The sequence below is a fragment of the Bos indicus genome, chromosome 9, assembly GCF_029378745.1.
Source record: "Bos indicus isolate NIAB-ARS_2022 breed Sahiwal x Tharparkar chromosome 9, NIAB-ARS_B.indTharparkar_mat_pri_1.0, whole genome shotgun sequence".
In the NCBI taxonomy this organism is placed as follows: domain Eukaryota; kingdom Metazoa; phylum Chordata; class Mammalia; order Artiodactyla; family Bovidae; genus Bos; species Bos indicus.
The window spans coordinates 70,548,043-70,573,426 of record NC_091768.1 but is presented as its reverse complement, the minus strand read 5'-3'; the positions used below and the strand labels follow the sequence as shown (position 1 = coordinate 70,573,426).

Here is a 25,384-nt window from a genome sequence, read left to right as displayed (position 1 = left end):
GATTAAAGGTTTATTGAACAGTTCTAGATCCTGGGGACATAGCATTGACTGAGAGGAAATCAGTAGTCTCAAGGAGCTCCCATTTTGATGGGGGTAAACAAATAAGCAGGAAAAATATCAAAAAGTGGTAAGTGTGTGCAGAGTTTTAAAATAGGGTGATGTGATAAGGGGCAGTGCTGTGGCTATTTCAGATTGGGAGGCTTACAATTAAAACACGAAGGAAAACAAGTGTCCGAAGTTTTAAATGTTGTCTTTCAAGATTAACTATAGCATTTACCATTCAAAGTATTATATACTATGAGGAAGATTATCTGGCATGGGCTTCAAAGGACTCGGTAGACATTGACTATAGGAGTCTGCCTACGTGGAAGAAATATAATTAAAGTGTCTGAACCACCTGAGCTCTTTTCTGTTTCTGTAGCCTTGTTACACACATGTTTAGTAAGCTCAACTAGAGTCTTTCAGGCTTTGATCTAGAGATTTGGTGATTTTATAGGAGTTTCTTTCTTAATACTAGGTGTGAATGTTTTTCTTTTATACCCTGTGTTCCTTCTCATCTTCAATAATATGAGAGAGCTAAAGGACTTGGAGAAGCTAGATCAACAAAACTACATGAGTCTGGGGAAGATTTCCATCCTTCAGGCAATTTGTAAACTAACACCCGAGAACCTCAGTTTCTTAGATACAACTAAATTGCTACTATTTTTTTTTCTCCCCTAAAAGCTTCATGCCCAGAAGCCCATTCATATAGGAAAACTCATGGTAGATGAAACCATGTAGAAGCAAGGCCTCCTGGTATTTTGGACCTCCAGATCCCTTCAGACAGGGCCAAGATGGCAACGGCAAATTGCACTCCAGTGGTGAGCAGGCAGTGCTAATAGAGGACTGAGAACTGGGAAGATACTTCCCATGTCAGAAATTCCCGAATTTGCACGTTGGAATCACCTGCACATCTTTTAAAAATTTTAGCATCCAGGCATCCCCCCTCCCTCCTTTACACCATTAAATCACAGCCTCTAGCAGTCTACACAGGCCTTAATGTATTTTAAAGTTTCTTAATTGATTCTGTGCAGTCAAGTTCAGGAACTACTGACCTTATGTGGTCAGGCTCTTTGATCAGAATCAGGTAACTCCCATGTCCACCTACAGAAGCTTGGAAGATTCCAGACTCTGGGCATGGAGATGCATAGCAAGATTCCCAACAAAGCAATTCAGAGTGACTGATGTTTGAAGCAAGGGTTAGCATGCGCTTGGATAGAGATTATTTTGAAAAGTCGAAAAGTCAAGTGGGTTTTTCTAGAATTGAAACACTTCTGAGATATTTAACAAATGTGTTGATAATTTAAAGTATTTTCTCAAAGTTACATGCTGAAATGAGAACAGCAATGGAAGAACTGTGGGTAGCGGTGTATTTTGAAATACTCTGAGCCAGAAATCTCCCTCCTCCTCGTACCTCCCTGCCATTCCTACACATCTTTTGTCAGTAGGTTCTAGCTGCTATATTTCTAAGCAACAGAAATATCTGCCCACACAAAGCCTAAAATTGGTAAGTTATATATGGTCACAGGGCATCAAAGGAATATTAATAAATGAAAGTCTCAGGTTAGTCTCAGCCTGCATGTAAGCCAAGAGATGTGTTCTGCTCTCAAATCTTTTATTAGAATGAACAGTAACAAAATGACTCCCTTTGTATTTGGAAAAATTCTGAAGTGTATTTCTAGTTAGTGTAAAGTGTAAATAGATACTCTTTCCTTTCCCACTTTCATTTCCCAAGATTACTAATAAGCAGTGAAATGCCCTAAAGCTATAGTTGCAGCAGGGAGAAGGAGGAAAAGGAGTTTGCGTAGTAGATAATTAGTGTTTAATTAGGGCGTGGATGGAACATCTACAAGCTGATGAGTGTCTCATTTCCTGAGGGAACAGGAAAGAGTCCATTTGCCTGGTGGGTCCTCAAGAAATACCTGCTGAATAACTACTGAGCAGTTAAGAGCAGGAAGTCCTGCTATGAGTCCCAACACTGCTTGCTGCTTATTCCTTATGTGGCCCTAGGCCAACTCTTTAACCTTGCTCAAGTGACAGTTCCCTTTATGAAGAAGGAAATTATATCTACCCATGGCATTTTTTTGTGAGGACTCAATGAAATAGGCACTTAAAGCTCTTAGTAGAGTATGTGGTACACTGAAAGTACTCAGTCAATACAAGGGACTGTTAGCATGAGTCAATCACTTAGTGAAATATCAGAATTGTCAGATGATTGTGTGCATGAGTGTATGGTCAGTCACTCAGTCCTGTCTGACTCGTTGCAACACCATGGACTGTAGCCCACCAGACTCTTCTGTCTGTGGGATTTCTCAGGCAAGAATACTGGAGTGGGTTGCCATTTCCTGCTCCAGGGGATCTTCCCAACCCAGGGATCGAACCTATGTCTTCTGCATTGATATGTGAATTCTTTACCACTGTGCCACCTGGGAAGCCCTTATCAGATGATTACATGGAGACAAACGTCCCAGATTTTCAACTTGGAGAAAAAATATTTACTAAGGGAAGACTTAGGGGAGGTTGAGAGTCATTTGTGAAAACTCAAGGACAAACTTTAAGCAACAAATTTGTGAATGCTTTGCCTGAAGCAATTGGTTTGTGACTAGAGGTCAACATGCTTTCAATAAACACAGATTATACTGACAAGACTACATTTTCTTTGGCATTTGATTTGCTGGACTTGTAGTTCGGCTAATAAATGAATGTTGTGTCTAAACGATACTAAGGTAGTTGGCAGGTTTCCTATGATGTCACTGTAGAAGATGGACTAATAAAGTTGAATTCGTTATTGTAAATATTTAAACATCCATACCCGAAATATGTTGATAACAGGCTGCCTATATTAGGCTACAGAGTAAGGACTCAAAAGATAGTGATATATTAAAATAAAGAAAGAAAACTAAAAATTAAAAATTCAGTGAGAATACAAATAAACACTCTAATGTTTAATTCTGTATGTACAAAGTGTGTAAAGTTGGTCTTAATTGGAATTCATATTAGGTAGTCGTTCATCCTAAGCTCAAAAGATATGCCTGTTGAATACATGAATGCAATGCAATGCTGCTGCTGCTAAGTCGCTTCAGTCGTGTCCGACTCTGTGCGACCCCATAGACAGCAGCCCACCAGGCTCCCCAGTCCCTGGGATTCTCCAGGCAAGAACACTGGAGTGGGCTGCCCTTTCCTTCTCCAATGCATGAAAGTGAAAAGTGAAAGTGAAGCTGCTCAGTCGTGCTGACTCTTAGCAACCCCATGGACTGCAGCCTACTGGGCTCCTCCGTCCATGGGACTTTCCAGGAAAGAGTACTGGAGTGGGGTGCCATTACCTTTTCCACATGAATGCAATATTAGCCTTTAAATACTACATTGACATCAAGGGAAGTAATATTGACATTGTACTCTATTCTAGGCTAATCATTCCAGAAGACACCTTCTAGAATAACTTTTTAAAAGATGTATGGGTAACCTGGATTATTCTAAAGGCGAATTACAATGATAATTGAAATCTCTGGAAATTGGGCTACCGAGGCAATGGGAAGCATCTGGCAATATTTGGAGAAAGAACAGTTGGAAAAGACATAATCTTTGCCTTGAAATAGTGAACAGCCTTCCTCAAGAAAGATGGATTAGATGTTACCTATTAGGCTTCAGAGGAAGAAAAAAGACCCAATTAGTATACTTTAAAGATAGAAGCTTTCAGGTTAGTATAAGAAATACATTTCTACCATCAGAGTTATTAAAATGAGTTGCAGTATTTCCCTGGCTGTCCAATGGTTAAGACTCCACACTTCCAATGCAGGGAGCATGGATTCAATTCCTGGTAGGGGAACTAAGATCCCTCATGGAGCAGCATGGTGTGGCCAAAAAATAAACTTGTTAAGTGCATGAGCTTTGTCACTGGAGATACTGAAATATTGTGATCCTTTCCTAAAAACATTTTTTAAAGAAATCTTCCTTTGGTGGGAACTATGATTAGGTGTCATATCTTTTTGCCTTTTCATACTGTTCATGGAGTTGATGAAGAATTGATACTTTTGAACTGTGTGCTGGAGAAGACTCTTGAGATTCCCTTGGACAACAAGGAGATCAAACCAGTCAATCCTAAAGGAAATCAACCCTGAATATTCGTTGGAAGGACTGATGCTGAAGCTGAAACTCTAATACCTTGGCCACCTGATTAATTGGAAAAGACCCTGATGCTGGGAAAGATCGAAGGCAAGAGAATAGGGCAGTAGAGGATGAGATGGTTAGATAGCATCACCAACTCAGTGGACATGAATGTGAGCAAACTCAGGGAGATGGTGAAGGACAGGGAAGCCTGGCATGCTGCAATCCATGGGGTCCCAGAGTCGGACATGACTTAGCAACCGAACAACAGCACAACATGGGTTAGGTATACTTCAGGCTGTCTTCCAACTTGAGTGTGATGCTGGAAATAACTTTACTCCACAATCATACTTTTAGATTATTCAAGAAATTACCGGAAGAGAAAACATTATCAACTATGAAACTATGTGTGTGTGTTTTGCCACTTTATTTTTTTAATTGAAGGATAATTGTTTACAGAATTTTGTGGTTTTCTGTCACACATTATCAAGAATCAGCCACAGGTACACCCATGTCCCCTCCCTCCTCAACCTCCCTCCCACCCCCCTCCCCATCCCATCCTTCTAGATTGTCACAGAGTCCTTGTTTGAATTCCCTGAGTCATACAGCAAATTTCCATTGGCTATCTATTTTACATATGGTAATATAAATTTGCATGTTACTCTCTCTACACTTCTCACCCTCTCCCCTCCCACTCCGTGTCCATAGGTCTGTTCTCTGTCTGTTTCTTCATTGCTGCCCTGAAAATAAATTCATCAGTACCATCTTTCTAGATTCCATATATATGTGTCAGTATATGATATTTATATTTCTCTTTCTGACCTACTTCACTTTGTATAATAGACTCTAGGTTCGTCCACCTCATTAGAACTGACTCAAAATGTGTTCCTTTTCATGGCTGAGTAGTATTCCATTATATATGTACCACAGCTTCTTTATCCACTCATCTGTTGATGGATATCTAGGTTGCTTCTGTCTTCTAACTATTGTAAATAGTGCTGCAACGAACATTGGGGTACATGTGTCTTTTTCGGTTTTGGTCTCCTCAGGGTATATGCCTAGGAATGGGATTGCTGGGTCATATGGTGGTTTTATTCCTCGTTTTTTAAGGAATCTCCATACCTTCTTGCATAGTGGCTGTATCAATTTACATTCCCACCAGCAATGCAAGAAGGTTCCCTTTTCTCCACACCCTCTCCAGCATTTATTGTTTGTAGACTTTTTAATGATGGCCATTCTGACTGGTGTGAGGTGGTATCCCATTGTAGTTTTGATTTGCATTTCTCTAATAATGAGCAACGTTGAGCATCTTTTTATGTGTAAAAATATGGAACACTTCATGAATTTGCGTGTCATCCTTGTGCAGGGGCCATGCTAATCTTTGTATCATTCCAATTTTAGTATATGTGCTGCTGAAGTGAGCACATCTATGTTGTTTTTTAACCTGCCTCAAGAAGTTTTGTTTCTGTGGATAGGTGTGCAGTGAATCTTTACAATTATTGTGAGAGTATTTCATTTCTTTCCCTACTATATTTCAGTATATTTGAATTATATTAGTGAATATATGTTAATCCTATATGGTGAATATATATTCGTTCTGAAACCTAAAAAATGAAGAAAAAGAAGAAAGAGAATGTTTTATGACTTGTAAATACTCAGAAGAGTTTGGGGGGCTTTAGGAGCCTTTATATTCAAGGCTGACTATAGAGTCAGTGAGTTTCTGAAACTTGGTTGATGCATTATTTTGATCTAAGAACAGTCTAGATATACTCTGCCTCTAGACTTTCTCACCTGGATGTCTAGATAGCATCTCAGAGCTGCTCCTTCCCTGGCCTTTCCCATCTCAGTAAATGGCACCTCCTGGTAGCTTCTGTCAAAAATTAGGGGTCATCCTTTTTTCTTCTCCTTCCTTCATCCCACATATAAAACCTGTCTTCAGGTCTATTGGTGCTTCCTCCATACTAAATCTAAAACCTGCCTACCTCCCTTCAGTTTTATCACCATCACTCAAGATTGAACCCGTGGGACCACTGCTTGATTCCTGTCTTCTGGCCATGGCTCTTCTTTCTTCTCTTCATTTTTACATGGCAGCCTCAGTAACACACATACACACACTCTCTCTCTCACACACACACATATGCACACATAGGCACATATATACGTATTTGCACATCAATCAAAATATGGCACTTGCTGCTAAAGGCTCAAATGACTGTATAAGCTTAGTATTAAATTTGAGCTCCCTATATTGATTTGTAAAGCATCATAACCTTTGGGGCATCAGCTGATCCCTGCTGACTTCATTTTTATGTTTTGGGCACTGGAGTTCAGTCATACTGGCATTTATTTGCTTCACCAGACTGGACAAACCTTGCCCCTGCCTCTTCCCCTTCTTTCCAACAGCTGCTATCTCTTCCTGGACCTACTTCCTCCGCACTTTTCATTGGCTGGCTCCTAAATGTAGTTTATTTCTCAAAATAAGTCTCATTGTCTCAGTGGTGACTTTTCTGATGCCTCAACTCCAGGCTTTCCAATCCATCTCTAGAATCTCTGTTTTATTTTCCTATAAGCACTTATTGGCAAAATATTTTTGGTTATATTATTATTTAAGCTCAAAAATTGTTTATTCTGCAACTACACTATCAGTTTGATGATGATAGGGACTTTGTCCTGTAGTCTATACTGTACAGTCATGTGCTCTCAGCCCTACCACAGGGACTGAAGAGTAGCCACCATGCAATAAAATATGTGTTGGAAAAAAGGAGAAGGAAGGAAGGGAGGGAGGGAGGAGGAAAGACAGGAAAGAAGGAGCGTTCTTTTCAAAATTTATTCCTTGCATCAACTAGTCATTGGAGAAGGAAATGGCAACTCACTCCAGTATTCTTGTCTAGAAAATCCCATGGACAGAGGAGCCTGGTCAGCTACAGTCCAGGGGGCCGCAAAGAGTCTGACACAACTGTGCGAGTTGACAAACTGGTCATAGAGAGTTAAGAGAAGCCATCTAAAAATTTTTTTAAGTTAATATGATGAAATAGGTTGAAAGTAAAAATATGTCAGTGGTAAAATCTGAAATTCCTTTTTTCGTTGAAGTCTATTCTTAGAGATCAAGTCAAAGTTTTAATTTTACACTTTATCTGATAATTCTATAATGATAGCAAAGTATTAAGTTTCTCTCCATGAAAACTAAATGAGGTGATTGTCTGTGGGAGAAAAATCAGGATGTGTATTTTCAGAAGGTAGCACTTAAAGAACAACCAAATTGCTCCGGTGGCCCCTCCCTGGAAAGCAAGCTTACAGGGCTTCTGTTTTGATATTCTGGCAGCTACTTAACAGATCACTTCTTAGAACTAGAGTCTCAGTTTTATCTGAAGTGGTTCCTAGAAGGCAGTCCCCTTCTGTTTTGACATTCCTCTCAAATTTTCAAGATTAGCAAAGAAATAACTTATTAAAATCAGCTTATACTGAAATCTGAAGATTATATTTATATAGTTTGTTTATAGGGTTTTATGGTTTTTTAGGATCAAAGATTCCCTTGAACACAAAATATCTATTATACTATCAGTATTATTAAAGCACCATAACACTTATTACAGAAATGGATATTACAAACAGAAATGTTTGAAGTAACAAGGCTTTTGTGATTTAGAAAAAGAAGAAAAACTATAAGCACCTGTTGAAGAAAATGATGACAGATGGTCACATTTTTCTCAAGGTTTCCCGTGCAGCTGTGCTTACATTCAGTTCTCCAGGCCGAACTGGGGTTTATTCATATCTTTTATTACACCCGTAAGAATTTTCACTTCATCCTGTTTAACACAGCCACAGTCAAAGCTCTTTGCTGTTAAAGAGATTTTATTCAAGAGAGAAAGACTGACAATGAGTGAGGACCAATTTCACATCTGTGTAATCATGTTTTTTAATAAGAGTTTGTAGCCATTCTGTGGATTATCAAGGCTAGCGTTTTGGGTATGTTATCTTAGTTTGTAGGTGGCAGTCATTACTCTGGCTGTCATGCAAAATGATGATGCCAACTTCTGCTGATGTTGGCTTCACTTTACTATTGCCACATAGCATTTTGAAATCTCAGTAATATGCTTCATTTATTTCAGAGCATAACCTGTGCATAAGGAAAAATATCCCATGAGAGTATGTTTCAGGAGTAATATTTTTATGATACAACTGCAGATGTATTTTATTGACAAAGTCTAATTATCAAAGCAGATTTTCAAGGGTAAAGCTAATATTTTATGTTTAAAAAGTATAAACAAGGTTAATATATGATTCATATACTAATCTTTGATAAAAACAAAAAATAAAGCCTCAATGATAATTCATATTGAAACTTATCTTTATGCAGATATTTGAGTTCAAATATGACTGAAATCCACATAAAATCATTTATCTAGGAAAATATTACTTTCACATTTCACTTTACAGAACATTAGAAATGAATAAGTAGAAAGAAGAATGACTTTTGCATAACAGCTTTTATATATTACATAATTAAAACATTACATATTTTTATTCTTAAATGCTTAAAAAATCTCTATAGAATCATGATTCTCTGAATCGTCTTCAACCCTCCTGCTCTCATAAAGTCAATTTTTAGTGATTAACCAGAGCATACCTTTATTTATCAGTATTTTATGTTATAATTTGTAAATATATTTAATACATATATCATGCAATGAGACTTTTACACTGGCTGTGATTTTTATAATCAGACCGTGATAATAAGACTGTACTGTGATCAGTATTCCTGCTTTTACCTTAAAAGTCCTGGAATATCAAGCACTATAGCAAGATGGCTAAGGAATGGCCTTCACCATGGATGGACAGTGAAGCTACATCTGGCCCCCTTTGCTAAATGGATGAGGAGTGAGAGGGAGGAGAGCCATTTGTTTCTAATCCTAAAAGTGAAAATCAAATAGTAAAAATGATCTGGAAAACTTCCTTAAATATCCTGTAAGTACTATACTATCTGATTTTGTGAAGATAAATTTCTAGGTCATGTTGGTGCTGCTGCTGCTGCTGCTGCTAAGTCGCTTCAGTCGTGTCTGACTGTGCGACCCCATAGATGGAAGCCCACCAGGCTCCCCCGTCCCTGGGATTCTCCAAGCAAGATCACTGGAGTGGGTTGCCATTTCCTTCTCCAATGCATGAAAGGAAAAGTAAAAGTGAAGTCGCTCAGTCTTACCCAACTCTTAGCTACCCTGTGGACTGCAGCCTACCAGGCTCCTTCGTCCATGGGATTTTCCAGGCAAGAGTACTGGAGTGGGGTGCCATTGCCTTCTCCACTAGGTCATGTTATCAGTATTCAAATTCTTATTTGAATGTTATTCTATGTTTTGCTGTCATTCTCCATTTTTTCCCCTAGAAGATGATAGTAACAAAGTAAGTATTCTGTTTAATTACCCACTTGAAAACATTTATCCCTTTGTTAAACTGTCAGGAAACCCTTGAACTCACTAAAGTTTTTTTTTTTTTGGTTTAGCCAATTTGAAGGACCCATTCTCAAGATTGTTCTCTTAGTGACTCGCTTTCTTTTCCTCCTTCCTTCTTCCTTTTTTCCTCTCTTCTCTCCTTCCTCCCAGCTAGAATAATTGAAGGATAAGAAATTTGAGACCCAGGTTTTTTTTTTGCCCTTTTGTCTCCTCTTGATTCATTTAATTGTGCCTTTAAGGTTTGCCAGTATGTCATTCTTTTATTGTATAATATTGACATCATTGAGCCTGTGTTTAATTATAGTTCATATATTTTCTTAATACAGGCTGAAGGAAGAAGGTAGGAACTACTAGGGAATATTTTGCTCCTACTAAGTCAAATTATTCCTATACCACAAAGATATGAATATTGGAGGTTCATCAGTTCTTTTAGCTTCAAAATTACCCCCTCATTTAGATTTATCAAAAGGAAAGGCAGGATGTTACTTTCAAAATTGCGCATAATGTATTTAATGACTCCCCAATATGCAAGTCACTCCATTAGACACTGAGGACATAAATTAACATTAGAAAATATTCTAAAATAGGGTTTCTCTTTCTCAAATCTGTTTTTTTTTTTTTTTTAATTTCTTTAAAATAGGTAGGGAATACCCCCTAGTGTAAAAGGATTTCAATGAACTGTTGTATGCATAAACTCTTTTTCTAAATGTCGATGTCAGTTTGATAAGATTCATGTCTGTTTAAGGGCTAAAAGGTCACAACAGCCTTCCCAGATGTGTCTGCATCACAGATCATGCAGACCCAAACTCATTCTAGCATATGGTTAAATACATTCCACACCAGGTCTTAAACATATGTAAATATTATTAAGAACAAGTGGGAAAATAATCTATTGCTCCCCTCTTTTTGTTTCATTCACAATATAAACAACTTTTTTAAGGTGTAAATTTATAACTGGATTAGCAAGATTAAGTGTCTATTTCTAGGCAATTACCACTGGTTAGAGATACCAAGAGAATATTTCATGCAAAGATGGGGACAATAAAGAACAGAAACAGTATAGACCTAACAGAAGCAGAAGATATCCAGAAGAGGTGGCAAGAATACACAGAAGAATTATACAAAAGAGATTCTAATGACACAGATAACCACGATGGTGTGATCACTCACCTAGAGCCAGACATCCTGGAGTGTGAAATCAAGTGAGCCTTAGGAAGCATCACTACAAAAAAATCTAATGGAAGTGATAGAATTCCAGCTGAGCTATTTCAAATCCTAAAAGATGATGTTGTCAAAGTGCTGTAATCAATATGCCAGCAAATTTGGAAAACTCAACAGTCACCACAGGATTAAAAAAGGTCAGTTTTCATTCCAATCCCAAAGAAAGGCAGTGCCAAAAAATGTTCAAACTACTGCACAACTGCACTCATTTCACATGCTAGCAAAGTAATGCTCAAAATCCTTCAGGCTAAGTTTCAATAGTATGTGAACTGAGAACTTCCAGATGTTCAAGCTGGATTTTGAAAAGACAAAGGAACCAGAGATCAAATTGCCAACATCCACTGTATCAAAGAAAGAGCAAGAGAATTCCATAAAAATATCTAGTGCTTCATTGACTAAGATAAAGCCTTTGACTGTGTGGATCACAACAAACTGGAAAATTCTTCAAGAGATGGGAATACTAGACCACCTTACCTGCCTCCTGAGAAACCTGTATGCAGGCCAAGAAGCAACAGTTAGAACCAGACCTGGAACTATGGGCTGGTTCAAAATTGGGAAAGGAGTACATCAAGTACATAACTTACATGCAGAGCACATTATGCAAAATTGCAGGCTGGATGAAGCACAAGCTGGAATCAAGATTGCCAGGATAAATATCAATAACCTCATATATGCAGATGACACCACCCTTATGGCAGAAAGCAAAGAGGAACTAAAGAGCCTCAATGAGAGTGGAAGAGGAGAGTGAAAAACTGGTTTAAACTCAACATTCACAAAATGAAGACCATGGCATCTGGTCCCATCACTTCATGGCAAATAGATGGGAAAACAGTGGAAACAGTGTCAGACTTTATTTTCTTGGGCTCCAAAATCACTGCAGATGGTGACTGTGGCCATGAAATTAAAAAACGCTTACTCCTTGAAAGAAAAGCTATGACAAATGTAGACAGCATATTAAGCAGAGATGTTACTTTGCCAACAAAGGTCCATATAGGCAAAGCAATGATTTTTCCAGTAGTCATGTATGGATGTGAGAGTTGGACCATAGAGAAGGCTGAGTGCCAAAGAATTGATGCTTTTGAACTATGGTGTTGGAGAAGACTGTTGAGAGTCCCTTGGACTCCAAGGAGATCCAACTAGTCAATCCTAAAGGAAATTAGTCCTGAATATTCACTGGAAGGACCGATGCTGAAACTGAAGCTCCAATACTTTGGCCACCTAATGCAAAGAGCCTACTCGTTAGAAAAGACCCTGATACTGGGAAAGATTTGAAGACAGGAGGAGAAGGGGACAACAGAGGATGAGATGGTTGGATGGCATCACCAACTCAATGGAATGAGTTTTCGCAAGCTCCAGGAATTGGTGAAGGATAAGGAAGTCTGGCGTCCTGCAGTCCATGGGGTTGCAAAGAGTCAGACATGACTGGGTAACTGAACAACAGCAACCACAGTGGTTGAGAAGATAATGCTGTGCCTAGAATATATTGCATGCTACACAGGAATGGAAATAGAGGAATAAGAATTTGGAGAGGGAATGATCACTTCCAGTTGGAATGATTAGAGAAAACTTTGTAGAAGAATCATGAGTCTTGGAGAAAGGAAGCTTTTCAATGCAGTTGTTTCAATGGGTGGAGGTAGTGGTGAATATGTCAGTGAGGTGAAGACAGTAGGGGAGATAGAGAGGAAGAATATGAACAAAAGCAAAAGGCTGGGCAAAGGCAGAAAATTGTGTGTGTGTGTGTTCAGTTACTCAGTCTTGTCTGACTCTTTGTGACCCTATGGACGGTAGCTTGCCAGGTTCCTCTATCCATGGGATTTTCCAGGAGGATGCTAGAATAGGTTGCCATTTCCTACTCCAGGTGATCTTCCTGACCCAGGGATCTAATCCAGGACTCCTGCATTGGCAGGCAGATTCTTCACTGCCAAGCCACCAAGATTTGAAGGGAATAATAAATAGATAATAGAAATTATGTGGTGAGATTAATGATAGACACCCTGGAAAACCAGGCTGAACTTTAGAGAAATTTGAATCTAAATTATAGAACTTAGTACTCTATACTGTTAAATAAAATGTAATGGCATGTTGAGAGTGATTTTCAAGGAAGAGCTTGACAAAAATATGGAGTAATAGAATCTGAACTTAGAAACTGAATGGAGCAGAGATAAAGGTGGGTTATTTTTGAAAATGAGGAATCGATAGGACCAGGGATTATCTGTGGAGTTTTGAGTAATAAAGGAAGAAGTTAATAATACTGATTTTTGAATTTTGATTTTGAATTCACCTTATAGGTAAAAGGCGAATACAATTTTAATCTTACATTTGAAATGAAAGTAAAGAATTCCGAATAATGGTATCCAATGGACTTTTGGATATATGGTACTAAATAAGGGTGATGATTAGAAACTCTTGGAGAAGATGAGATTACCAAAGGATGAAATATGAAAACACAGTAGTGTAATGTCAAGGACAGAACTTTGATGACTTAGTTCAGGAATGGGAATAATAGAGACAAACTGTCAGAGGTGGACAACCAACGATGGACCCTTCTGAAAGTGAGGAGGTGGACATCCTTGCCTTATCCCAGGACTTTCTTGTTCCCATACTTAGTGGGGAAGAATTCAGTCTTTCATCATTAAGTATGATGTTATTAAGTTTGTATGCTTGCATGTTAAATCAATTCAGTCTTGTCTGACTCTTTGCGACCTTGTGAACTGTAGCCCTTGGGGCTCCCCTGTCCATGAGATTCTCCAGGAAGGAGTACTGAAGTGGGTTGCCCTGCTCTCCTCCAGGGGATCTTTCTGACCCAGGGATCGAACCCACCTCTCTCATGTCTCCTGCTGGTAGGCGGGTTCTTTACCACTAGCGTGACCTGGGATGCCCTGAGGTTTTGTAGACTCTTCCCTCATAGCTTAGCTGTTAAAGAATCCACCTGCAATGCAGGAGACCCCAGTTCAATTCCTGCATCAGGAAGATCTGCCAGAGAAGGGATAGGCTACCCACACCAGTATTCTTGGGCTTCCCTGGTGACTCAGCTGGTAAAGACTCCACCTGCAATATGGGAGACCTGGGTTCGATCCCTGGGTTGTGACGATCCCCAGAAGAAGGGAAAGGCTACCGACTCCAGAATCTGGCCTGGAGAATTCCATGGATGGTATAGTCCATTGGGTCGAAAAGTGTCAGACATGACTGAGTGACTTTTACTTTTACTTATAAGGTTGAGGAAATACCTTCTATTGCTAGTTTACTGAGAGATTTTACCATGGGTAAATGTTTCAAATAGGTTTATGTATTTATTGAGATCATTGCATGGTTTTTTTTTTTTAGACTTTGATATATTGAGTTGCATTGATATTTTCTAATATTGAACCAACTCTGAATGACCATAATACAGTATCCTTTTTTAAAAAAATATCACTATGTTGTACTTGCTGTTACATATTTTTAAGAAAACTTGCACTTTGGCCTATGAGAGGTCATGATCTTTGTTTTTTTTATAATGTCTTTGATTTTGGTATTAGGGTAAGTGAAGTGAAATGAAGTCACTCAGTCATGTCCGAATCTTTGCGACCCCAGGGACTGTAGCCTACTACTCCTCCATCCGTGGGATTTTCCAGGCAAGAGTACTGGAGTGGGTTGCCATTTCCTTCTCCAGAGGATCTGCCTGACCCAGGGATCGAATCCAGGTCTCTCTCACTGTAGGCAGACTCTTTACTGTCTGAGCCACCAAAAAGTGAGTTAGGAAGTATTCCCTCCTCTTTTCTCTTCTGGAAGAGTTTGTGAAAGATTGATATTACCTCTTCCTAAAATATTTGGAGAAATTCCCAGTAAAATACATTTTGGCTTAGAATTTTCCTTGTAGGAAAGTTTTTACCCCTAGGTTAGACTATAGGCCATTGAGTGTCTTTTTTTTTTTTTAACATTTTAATATATTTATTTTTAGTTGAAGGATGATTGCTTTATAATATTGTATTGGTTTCTGCCATATATCAACACAAATTATCCTCCCTCTTGAATCTCCCTCCCACTTTGCACCCTGTCCCACCCCTCTGCTGCTGCGAAGTTGCGTCAGTTGTGTCCAACTCTGTGCGACCCCACAGACGGCAGCCCAACAGGCTCCTCTGTCCCTGGGATTCTCCAGGCAAGAATACTGGAGTGGGTTGCCATTTCCTTCTCCAAACATGAAAGTGAAAAGTGAAAGTGAAGTCGCTCCGTCGTGTCCACCCCTCTAGGTTGTAACAGAGACTTGGTTTGAGCTCCCTGAGTCATACAGAAAATTTTCACTGGCTATTGGTTTTACGTAAGGCAGTACATATGTTTCCATGCTGCTCTCTTCATCGTCCCACCCTGTCCTTCCCCACAAGTCTGTTCTTTATGTCTTCATTGCTGCCCTGCAAACAGGTTCATCAGTACTATCTTTCTAGATTCTATATATATGCATTAGTATATGATATTTGTTTTTCTTTTTCTGGCTTACTTCACTCTGTATAATAAGCTCTAGGTTCATCCACCTCATTAGAACTGACTCAAATGTATTTCTTTTTATGGCTGAATAATGTTCCATTCTCTGTATGTACCACAGCTTCTTTATCCATTCATCTATCAGTGGACATCTAGGTTGCTTTCATGTCCTAGGTATTGTAAATAGTGCTGCAATGAACCTTGGGGTACATGCTCCTTTTTCAGTTATTGTTTTCTCAGGGTACACGCTGAGTAGTGGGATTCTTGGAACATATGGTAGTCTTTTCCTAGTTTTTTAAAGAATCTCCATATTGTCCTCCATAGTGGTTATATCAATGTACATTCCCACCAATAGGGCAAAAGCAGTCCCTTTTCTCCACCCTCTCCAGCATTTATTGCTTGTAGATTTTGGATGGTGGCCGTTCTGACTGTGTGAGGTGATACCTCATTGTAGTTTTCATTTGCATTTCTCTAATAATGAGAAACGCTGAGCATCTTTTCATGTGTTAATTAGCCATCGTCTTTGGTGAAATTTCTGTTTAGGTCTTCTGCCCACTTTTTGATTGTGGCGTTTGTTATCCTGGTATTGAGTTGCATGAGCTGTTTGTATATTTTGGAAATTAATCCTTTGTCAGTTGTTTCGTTTGCTATGATTTCCTCCCATTCTGAGGGTTGTCTTTTCACCTTGTGCAGTTTCCTTTGCTGTGCAAAAGCGTCTAAGTTTAATGAGTTCCCATTTGTTTATTTTTGTTTTTATTTCCATTATTCTAGGAGGTGGGTCATAGAAGATCTTGCTGTGATTTATATCATAGGGTGTTCTGCCTATGTTTTCCTCTAAGAGTTTTATAGTTTCTGGTCATTAAGAGTATCTTTTATTAAATACATTTTTCTGGTTTGTGTTCTTCAAGTACTTTGTCTGTTTCTCACCTAAATTGTTCAAGCTTTTCCCATCAAAGTGTATATAAAATTATTAACCCTTTGATGTCTGTAGGATCTATTGTAATATTTCTGTTTCATGTCAGTTACTTTTTGCTTTCTGTTTGTTTCATCTCTTTGTTTTTTATTTCTCTTTTCCTGCTTTGAGATTGATTTTTATGATGCCATTAAGTGATATAATATTTAGAATAGACAGAAGGCAAGATATAGCTCACATGTATATCATAACTGAAATTCTCTCAGTGAAGGGAAAAGTCTGATCAAAAGCTGAGGGCGGGAAAATGTTGGCATCGTATATAGAGAGGGTTTAGAATATTTGTTCTAGGAGATCTCCCAGGAATAGTAAGAGATTAGCTTGTGGGTTTTTAAGTAAGTAAACATGTACTGATAACACTATTTGGGTAATTAAGGTGTACTCTGATCAAATCTGAAGATATGTCTCCAAACAGACCCGAAAAATTGAAAAATGAGGAAAAAAAATTGTAATGGAATTACAGTGGTGATTAGGCTATTTCACATTTCAACCTTATATAAAGAAAGCTCAGTACCGAAGAATTGATGCTTTTGAACTGTGGTGCTGGAGAAGACTCTTGAGAGTCCCTTGGACTACAAGGAAATCCAACCAGTCAATCCTAAAGGAAATCAGTCCTGAATATTCATTGGAAGAACTGATGCTGAAGCTGAAACTCCAATACTTTGGCCACCTGACATGAAGAACCGACTCATTGGAAAAGACCCTGATGCTGGGAAAGATTGAAGACAGAACGAGAAGGGGACACCAGAGGATGAGATGGCTGGTTGGCATCACCGACGCGATGGACATGAATTTGAGTAGGCTCTGGGAGTTGGTGATAGACAGGGAAGCCTGGCGTGCTGCATGCAGTCCATGGGGTTGCAGAGAGTCAGACATGACTGAATGACTGAACTGACTGAACTGTACGTTTCAACCTTAGTTTTATTCAAACCCACTTATGTTTTCCCTTAGTGAGGTTGAAGATACCAACTTCTTTTGGACAAACACACTTTTCCAGACGTGTATAACTTTGACATAATTGACAGCCGTCTTTTCTGAACATTGAACACTCAGTGGTTCGATGAGTGCTCACAGTGCAGATGAGCTCAAGGGACTTTCAGTAAGACCTGAATGAGCTTTCTCCCCCTTTCTCATAGTTCAGTTCTCCTTTACTTTTCGCTTTTCTTCTTTTCACAGCTATTTCTCATAGTTAAGTTATCTGAAAAACCAGAAAAAGGTGGAATAACTGAAAAGAATTGGTTTTGGTGAGTGGAAATAAAACAAATGGAAAATTGGCAAGCCAGCTGGGTATTTTGTGGTACTAAGGCTTTGGAAACATATTTGCAAAACTCAGATAATTATTCTACTCTTTGAACTGATTGCATTTTGTATTGTATTCTGTTTGTTTGCAAAAACCGTGATTGCTTCAATCATGTTATGTAATGTGAGCTTGGTGTAAAGACAGTCAGTTTATCTAAATCTCTCATCCACAGGCATTGTTATTTCATTTATATACTGAAAATCTATGTGATCAAAAGTGAGAAAAACATGGTTATCATTGGAATATTTCATTTGAATTGCTTTCACAATTACAGCTGGTACATTTTTGACAGAGCCTGACTTTAGCAGTAGAAAAAGTAACACTTTATATGAAAAAATACTTGATGTATATAGTTCTGTAGGCAGAAGTATTTAAACTAACCCATCCTTTTCCAGCAGTGGCCACTGTGGTGTAGAACAGTGAAGGAGGCTCAGACCAAACTGCCTGAGCTGCAGCACTGGCTTTACCACTTACTACCTGTATGATTCTGGCCTAGCTGCTTACTTCTTTGTGCTTCAGTGAAACAGGAACATCATTTTGTCTCATAGCCTTGATATGAAGATTAAATGAGCTAATACATGTAATATGCTTAATCTGGTGCATAGAATGTACTCAGTATGTTGTCATTGTTACCAGAGTGAAGTTAGTTAGGGTCTGTGCATCACCAATAATGTGAGATTTGAACAATGTCAGGATGTGGTACCCTGAATGTCAAGCTTACATACACTAGATAGCTACCTTAGAAAAGTGCTAGGAATAAAAACGCTAAATGCCATCCATTTGAGAATGACCATTTCTTGTTCTTTTTTTTTTTTTTTTTTCACTCTTAAACGTTTAAGTGTATAATTACCAAGAACAAGGACATTCTCTTACATAACCATGATAATTGATGTTAGGTCATTTAACATTGTTATAATACTATTATCCATATCCTAGAGTATGACAATTATAGACAACTTAAAGTTTTTCTCTTGTACAACAGTATTTTCTCTGTCAAGCATGCAATCATTTCTTCAAATGTAATTTTAGTGTTATTAAAACTAGTTGTAATTTTATTTCAGCATGTATATTCTAAATCAATTCTTTGTGATTTATCAGACATAAAATACCATTATATGCTGAAAAACCAGTATAATTATGGCAAATTTTATATCTTCTATAAGTAATAAGAATGAACAACATGATTTTTATAACTCTTAACATAGAAAGCCAGTGGTAAAAAGCATAGAGACTATTTTGGGGAAAAACTACTCTAATTGCAAAAGAGGGAAGAAGATTGGCATTGAGTGAGCTCTAACTATGGTTGGCATTTTTTCCCTTATATACTATTTCATGTATTTATCTTTCAAAATTCATACAAAAAGTATGTATTATCTCAATTTTATTTTATTTCCTTTTTTAAAGATTTTATTAGTGTGGACAATTTTTAAAGTCTTTATTGAATTTGTTACAATATTACTTCTGTTTTATGTTTTATTTTTATTTGGTCACGAGGCATGAGGGATCTTAGCTCCTCCACCGGGGATCGAACCCATACCCCTTGCACTGGAAGGTGAAGTCTTAACCACTGGACCATCAAGGAAGTCCCTATCTCGATTTTATTAATGCTAGAACAAAAGTTCTGAGTTCGATTTCAACAATTCGTTAACATTTTTGGAGTAGAACTGGGGGGCTCAGATCCTAATTATCTGATTCAAAGCCTATGCGATTTCCATTGCATCTGTGTGCTTCTAAGAAGTGATCTTACACCATTGAACTAGTTTAGTATGAGAATTATAGCTGAACCATCAAAACAAAACATCTCTAGTTTTTCAGTATCTTGTAATTCAACTAGAGTAATTTCTTTCCATATTATCCCACTGCATTTCATTTTAATAAATGTATGTCATTAAAGCTCATACTAAAAAACCCTATAACCTTAGCCTGAGTCTCCTTGCTTTTAGAAGTGCAGAAGGTAAGCACCGTAAAATGTAATAGTGGAAAAAGTGCTGGTACCGGGTCTGGTCCTGGTTTTACTATGAACTAGTTATTCATTTCACTTTGGAGCAAGTCATTTCCCTGTGTTGAAGTTCTTTTCATCTGTAGAAGGAGGAAAAAGTACTCAGTGATTACTCATTCCAGCTCTTTCAATACTCTCTGTTGTAAATCCACACTGCCTTTTCCTGAAGGGCCAGAAGTTCAAATATGGATTTGTTTCCTAGGGAACTGTCCCTAGGGAGAATACTCCAGCCCCTTGGAAATTCCCAGGACTTAAAAAATGACTGTAAATACAGGATTTTGTAATGAGCAAACCAGAATTATTTTTCAACGTTATATGTATATGCTCTTAATCTAAATTCTTTTCACTCTGAATTTAGAATAGCTGGATTTTCCTTTTTCATATTTTCCACAGGATTATTTTACAAATGCAAACAGAGAATTGAGAAAAGATGCTCAGCAAGATTACCACCTAGAATATGCCATGGAAAATAGTACACACACAGTAATTGAATTTACCAGAGAACTGCATACGTGTGACATAAATGACAAGAGTATATCGGTAAGAAGTCTATCAGTAAATGCATGCATGAACAGATTGTACATTTACAGTTGGGAAATACTTTGCAGAATAAAAAAGAACAAGTATTTAAAAATAACCCTTAGCAACAAAGTCACATAATCTTTTGGGAATATTTTTGAATTCTCCTTAGAAGCCATGGATTGGGGTGGGGGGGGCCACCTATGACTATAAACTTCAATAAAGGCAGTTTTTGTGTGAATCTAAAACTTGGAAGAGTTGCTTAAAGTATGTGTGATTTTATCTATAAAAGATTGTAGCTTCTTTATAAAGTTTGAAAATAAGCAATTGATAAAGGTTGGAAGAAATCATATTACATAAGAGAGAATTATGATACTAAATACTAGGCTATAATTCATCTGAATTGTTACTGATTCACTTTTGTGAATTTCTGAAGTCAAGATGAATAGTAGACTGATGAAAATTGCCTGTCAACATGTTATACAAGATTTGTTATTGTCAGGCATCATGCAAAAATTAACATCTTTGTGCATATGCAAATTAAATATTTAGAGGATCTATAATTCATGTGGTACTTTGAAACTTTCCATGAATTTCTGAAACCAATTTCATTTTGTATAGACCAACAAGATTACCTTTTTTTTTAAATTGTAATTCATAACTTTAAAAATGGAAATGTAAAAATCTGAGGCAGTTTTGATTAACATTCTGCATAAAGAGTAAAAGAGGAAGAAAAATGTGTGCAACAACAAGGACCACTTTTATGTAATATACAGTGCTCTTATACTTTAACTGTAATAATAATTATAGTCATTTGACTTATTAAGAAATAATATAACTTTTAAAATGAATAGCTTTTGTTTTGTTGTTTATTTTCTTTTTTTAAAATAAATTTATTTATTTTAATTGGAGGCTAATTACTTTACAATATTGTATTGGTTTTGCCATACATCGACATGAATCTGCCACAGGTATACACGTGTTCCCCATCCTGACCCCCCTCCCACCTCCATCCCCATACCATCCCTCTGGGTCATCCCAGTGCACCAGCCCCAAGCATCCTGTATCATGCATCAAACCTGGACGGGCGATTCATTTCACGTATGATAATATACATGTTTCAATGCCATTCTCCCCAATCATCCCACCCTCGCCCTCTCCCACAAAGTCCAAAAGACTGTTCTATACCTCTGTGTCTCTTTTGCTGTCTCATATAAGGTTATCGTTACCATGTTATTTATTTGCAATGTTCTCATTATAAAGATCTGACAAAGGCATCTTTATGTGTGGGGTACTAAACTATTTTTTTTATATCCCAGCACACCCTCCCCGCTGCCCCACCACCCTTTGGGCAACCAGTTTCACCTGACAGCACTTTTCCTAGTTGGAATGCCTCAGTCCCTTGAAAATTCCCAGAGTTCATGAAATGATTACACCTAGATTCTACGATAACAAACAACCCAGAATCAGAAGTTCCTCTTGCATTTCCACTTTCTCTAAATTCATACATGTGACTGGGCTAGAGTCTAGGAAAAATCTATTGTGAAAATTAAAATCCTGACCTGGGAAGTCATTTTAACTTTCATTATATTTATTTGTTTTCTTTAAAATGTTCCATAGCATTGAAACAGGTTTTAATTATCCTAAACTCCTGCTACTTAACAAGAGTAATTACCTGGTAACTACTAGTTTGTTTTCAGTGTTTGGAGTTTTTGCATGACAATGATTTACTGTTGCTATCAACATGAAAGGATAACTACTAAGTCACTTGTCCTTCATTCTATTGGGTTGACCACAAAGTTCACCTGGGTTTTTCTGTTAACAATTTACTATAAACCCAAACAAATTTTTTGACCAACCCAATGTTTTGGAACATATTATCTTGCAAATATAACATATATATCATATAACATATATAAAACATATATCTTGCATAATATCTTCCAAAATATGTTTTGGAATATTTTATCTTGAAGAGATGATTTCTTTCAAAAAGGAACTCATCTATTTGGATTTTTAAGACTTAATCAAATTAACACAATTAAGTGAGAGACCATATTGAGACCCTGAATGTCATGCTCTTTTCTTTGCTTCTGTATCCTGCTTTAGGTAGCATTCATTAAACTCAATTCAATGGTAAGGAAAGTGCTGTCATGAGACATAACCCTACCCATTTCTGTTCACCAGGAGAGCACAGTAAGGGTGATCTGGGCCTACCACCATGAAGATGTGGGAGAAGCAGGTCCCAAGTACCATGAATCCAATCGTGGTACCAAGAGTCTGCGGTTACTGAATCCTGAGAAAACCAGTATGTTGTCTACAGCCATACCATACTTTGACCTGGTCAATCAAGACGTAAGTTTTTTTGTTTTCAGGTTTTTATGATTCTAGGGATGGGTTTATTGAAACCGTATAATAGTTGTGTTTCATTTTTTTACTTAAATTATTGTTTTTAATAGAATGTCAAGCCAATATGACTTTTGTCCCCTTCTCCTTTTTATTTATTTATTTTTAAGATAGGTTTCCATCCCAAACAAAGGTACAACGTACTGGTGCCAAATGTTTAAGATTCCTATGCTCCAGGAAAAGCATCATGTCATAAAGGTATGTGATTCACGCACAAGCTAAACTTAATTTGTATGAATGGAGGAGAAATTGTTCTTAAAATGAAAATAATAAATTTATAGAAATGATTTTCAGTTATTCAAAAGTTACTTAGAGAGCAAGAAATCGGCTTATCTGAATCACCCACTGTCCTAAAAGTCACTGAATTTAGCAAGAAACTTGGGTTGTAGCTAGTATTTTATGTTTTGTCTCCTAATTTTATATGCTTAAAGGTTAAAGTTTTGGGATGCATTTGTACACCTCTGGTTATTTCTGAGGTAACAGTTCAACAATTAGAATTTTTGGAATTACAATTTAAAATAATATATTTGTATATCAATAAATTCTATCCAGGAAGTTTACATTTCCCACAAATATTGTTTCATAATATCTGCTTCAGTGATATTTGGCAAAACTAATACAATTATGTAAAGTTTAAAAATAAAATAAAAGAAAAAAAAAGAAAATACTGCATATTTTCATAAAAGTAATTGTTACAGTATTTTTTTTGAAAATAGGAAAATGAGAAAATTGTAGTGAATTTCTACAGTATTGAAAAACACAGAATTGGGTAATAAAGCTAATTTGCCTGTGGCATCTAATTCTTATCTAATTCTCACTTCCTTCAGGGATAGGTCTCCCAAAACTTACATCTAGTTAGTGAATGAATAGGTATTTTTAAAAACTTAGAGGTCCTTGGCTCTGTGCTAGGAATTGTTGGGAAATTCCATAGAGGTTGAATATATGATCCATGCTCTCAAAGAACCTACAGTGAGATTGTGGGAGATGTGGACAAGACACAAGAAGGAATAAGATAGAATTACATAATGTACACAAAATACTGCAGACAGTCAGAAGGCCAGCTACTGCTGACTTTTTGTCGTCCCCTAGACTATGTGAACTCCGGGAGTTGGTGATGCACAGGGAGGCCTGGCGTGCTGCAATTCATGGGGTCGCAGAGTTGGACACAACTGAGCGACTGAACTGAACTGAGACTATGTGGTAAAGCAGTGTAGATACAAGAAAGGGAGAAGCTTCTAGATTCTAGAATCTAGAAGGAAACATGCAGGTTTAAAGAGCTCTTATATGGTCTCTTTATGTAGTCTCAAGTAAGTCACTCTGGGGTAATAATGCTGCCTGTCCTTGTTTCCTCATCCATGAAAAGGCAGTCAGTCATTTCATTTTTCCTGCCAACCTCAAAGCATTCTGGCAGAGATGGAAACATTGAGCACGTTCTATAAAGTGATTTAAATTTGTTAATTTCTAATATATTTCTCCAGTGGCACAAATCTGCCTTTTGTTTATAGAATGACTCATAACTACTTAGAGAGGCAAGAGGAGTAGGTTGGAGAATGATTATTGAATTAAATAAGTAGTCCTAAATATTTGTAGGATATTTTTACCATCAAATTTACCAACAGTGTGACTGTGGATGAGTCATTCACCTCCATGCAGTGTTAGTTTCTGTTTTTTGCTTGTGAAAGGAGAATGCAGATTCTAGTCTTATATGCTTAATATTAATAGTGCCTGAGTCCTTCCCTTAAACCAATGAAAAGCCTTTCTCAGAAAAGAGAATGTTATGCATGCTGTGTGTCACTCTAGAAAATTGAACTGGAACCTGGCTTAAAGGTCAAGTATAAAACTATTGGTTAAGCATATGTTTCACAAAACAGGTCCTTGATTCATTTTTCAGCAAATATTAATTGATAGGATGTGAAGTTCTTAACCACTTACATAAATGCATTTTTTTCTTGTTTTTATTAATGCTAATAATTAAGTTGAATGAAATAAAAACAACCGTCTACACTTAAGGGATGGCAGTATATGTTCTGACCCTCTGTGTAGGGTATTTGCTTGGTACTTCATCTGAGAATTCTTAGTTTTCCCATTACAAGCATATTATAGTAATGCTCAGATATGTGTGCATCTATTATCTAAGGATATGCTTAGAATTAAGTACTTTTGGGTTCACATTGCTGTTTCATAAGTATAAAGAGGAATCTCAGTGACTTGAAAGACTTTGGAAATCTTTTTTTTTTTTTTTCATGTTTGAAGATCTGTAAGAGGACAAAAATTCTTTACCCTGAACAAGAGGGGTTTTGAGTGAGGGAGGGTAGCAGATTGGTGAGCAGAGCTTATACAAACTTTTGTGGTTGCAGGGCAGAAAGTTGGTGACTAAAATTTAAACTCAATTACTTCTCATGAATGGGGCTCCCTTGTTGCCTTAGTGGTAAAAAGTCTGCCTGCCAATGCAGCAGATGCATGTTTGATCCCTGGGTTGGGAAGATCCCCTTCAGGAGGAAATGGCAACTCATTCCAGTATTCTTGCCGGAAAATCTCATGGACAGAGGAGCCTGGTCGGCTATAGTCCATAGGGTCACAAAGAGTCGGACATGACTTAGCAACTGAACAACACACACAAAAAATTATTTGCTACTAAAAGTATGAAATAATAAGGTAAGTTATTTGTAAAATTATAAAATAAGAAAGGAAAATAACAATCTACAGGAAAGATTGGGTTATGATATAAATTATTGATGGTTCCAGTTCACTTGTGATTCCATTTTACTGATTTATATTTTGATGATAGCAAACAAAGTCGAAAATTATGACTTGAAAATGTTGATGTTGTCTGATGCATATACAGAGATTGTGAAAAAAAAATTCTTGGTAAATTATATTAAAACCACACTTCTCATAGGAGATCATCTCTGTGATTCCTTCTT

General features: G+C 37.4%; 1 protein-coding gene and 1 non-coding gene across 4 annotated transcripts in view; one reads left to right on the top strand and one right to left on the bottom strand.

Annotated features, from left to right (window-relative positions):
• The window catches only part of MOXD1 (monooxygenase DBH like 1), a 96,518-nt gene that overhangs the window by 7,014 nt on the left and 64,120 nt on the right, over positions 1–25,384 (top strand). For all 3 annotated transcript variants that reach the window (XM_019967448.2, XM_019967447.2, XM_070796168.1), the window contains exons 2-4: positions 19,929–20,075; positions 22,242–22,409; positions 22,575–22,658. In XM_019967448.2, the coding sequence (XP_019823007.2) occupies positions 19,929–20,075; positions 22,242–22,409; positions 22,575–22,658 (399 nt within the window). The remainder of the gene's footprint in view (positions 1–19,928; positions 20,076–22,241; positions 22,410–22,574; positions 22,659–25,384) is intronic.
• Positions 5,465–5,568, bottom strand: LOC139185050 (U6 spliceosomal RNA). Its single transcript, XR_011568635.1, has one exon. It is a non-coding gene; the product is annotated as a U6 spliceosomal RNA (small nuclear RNA).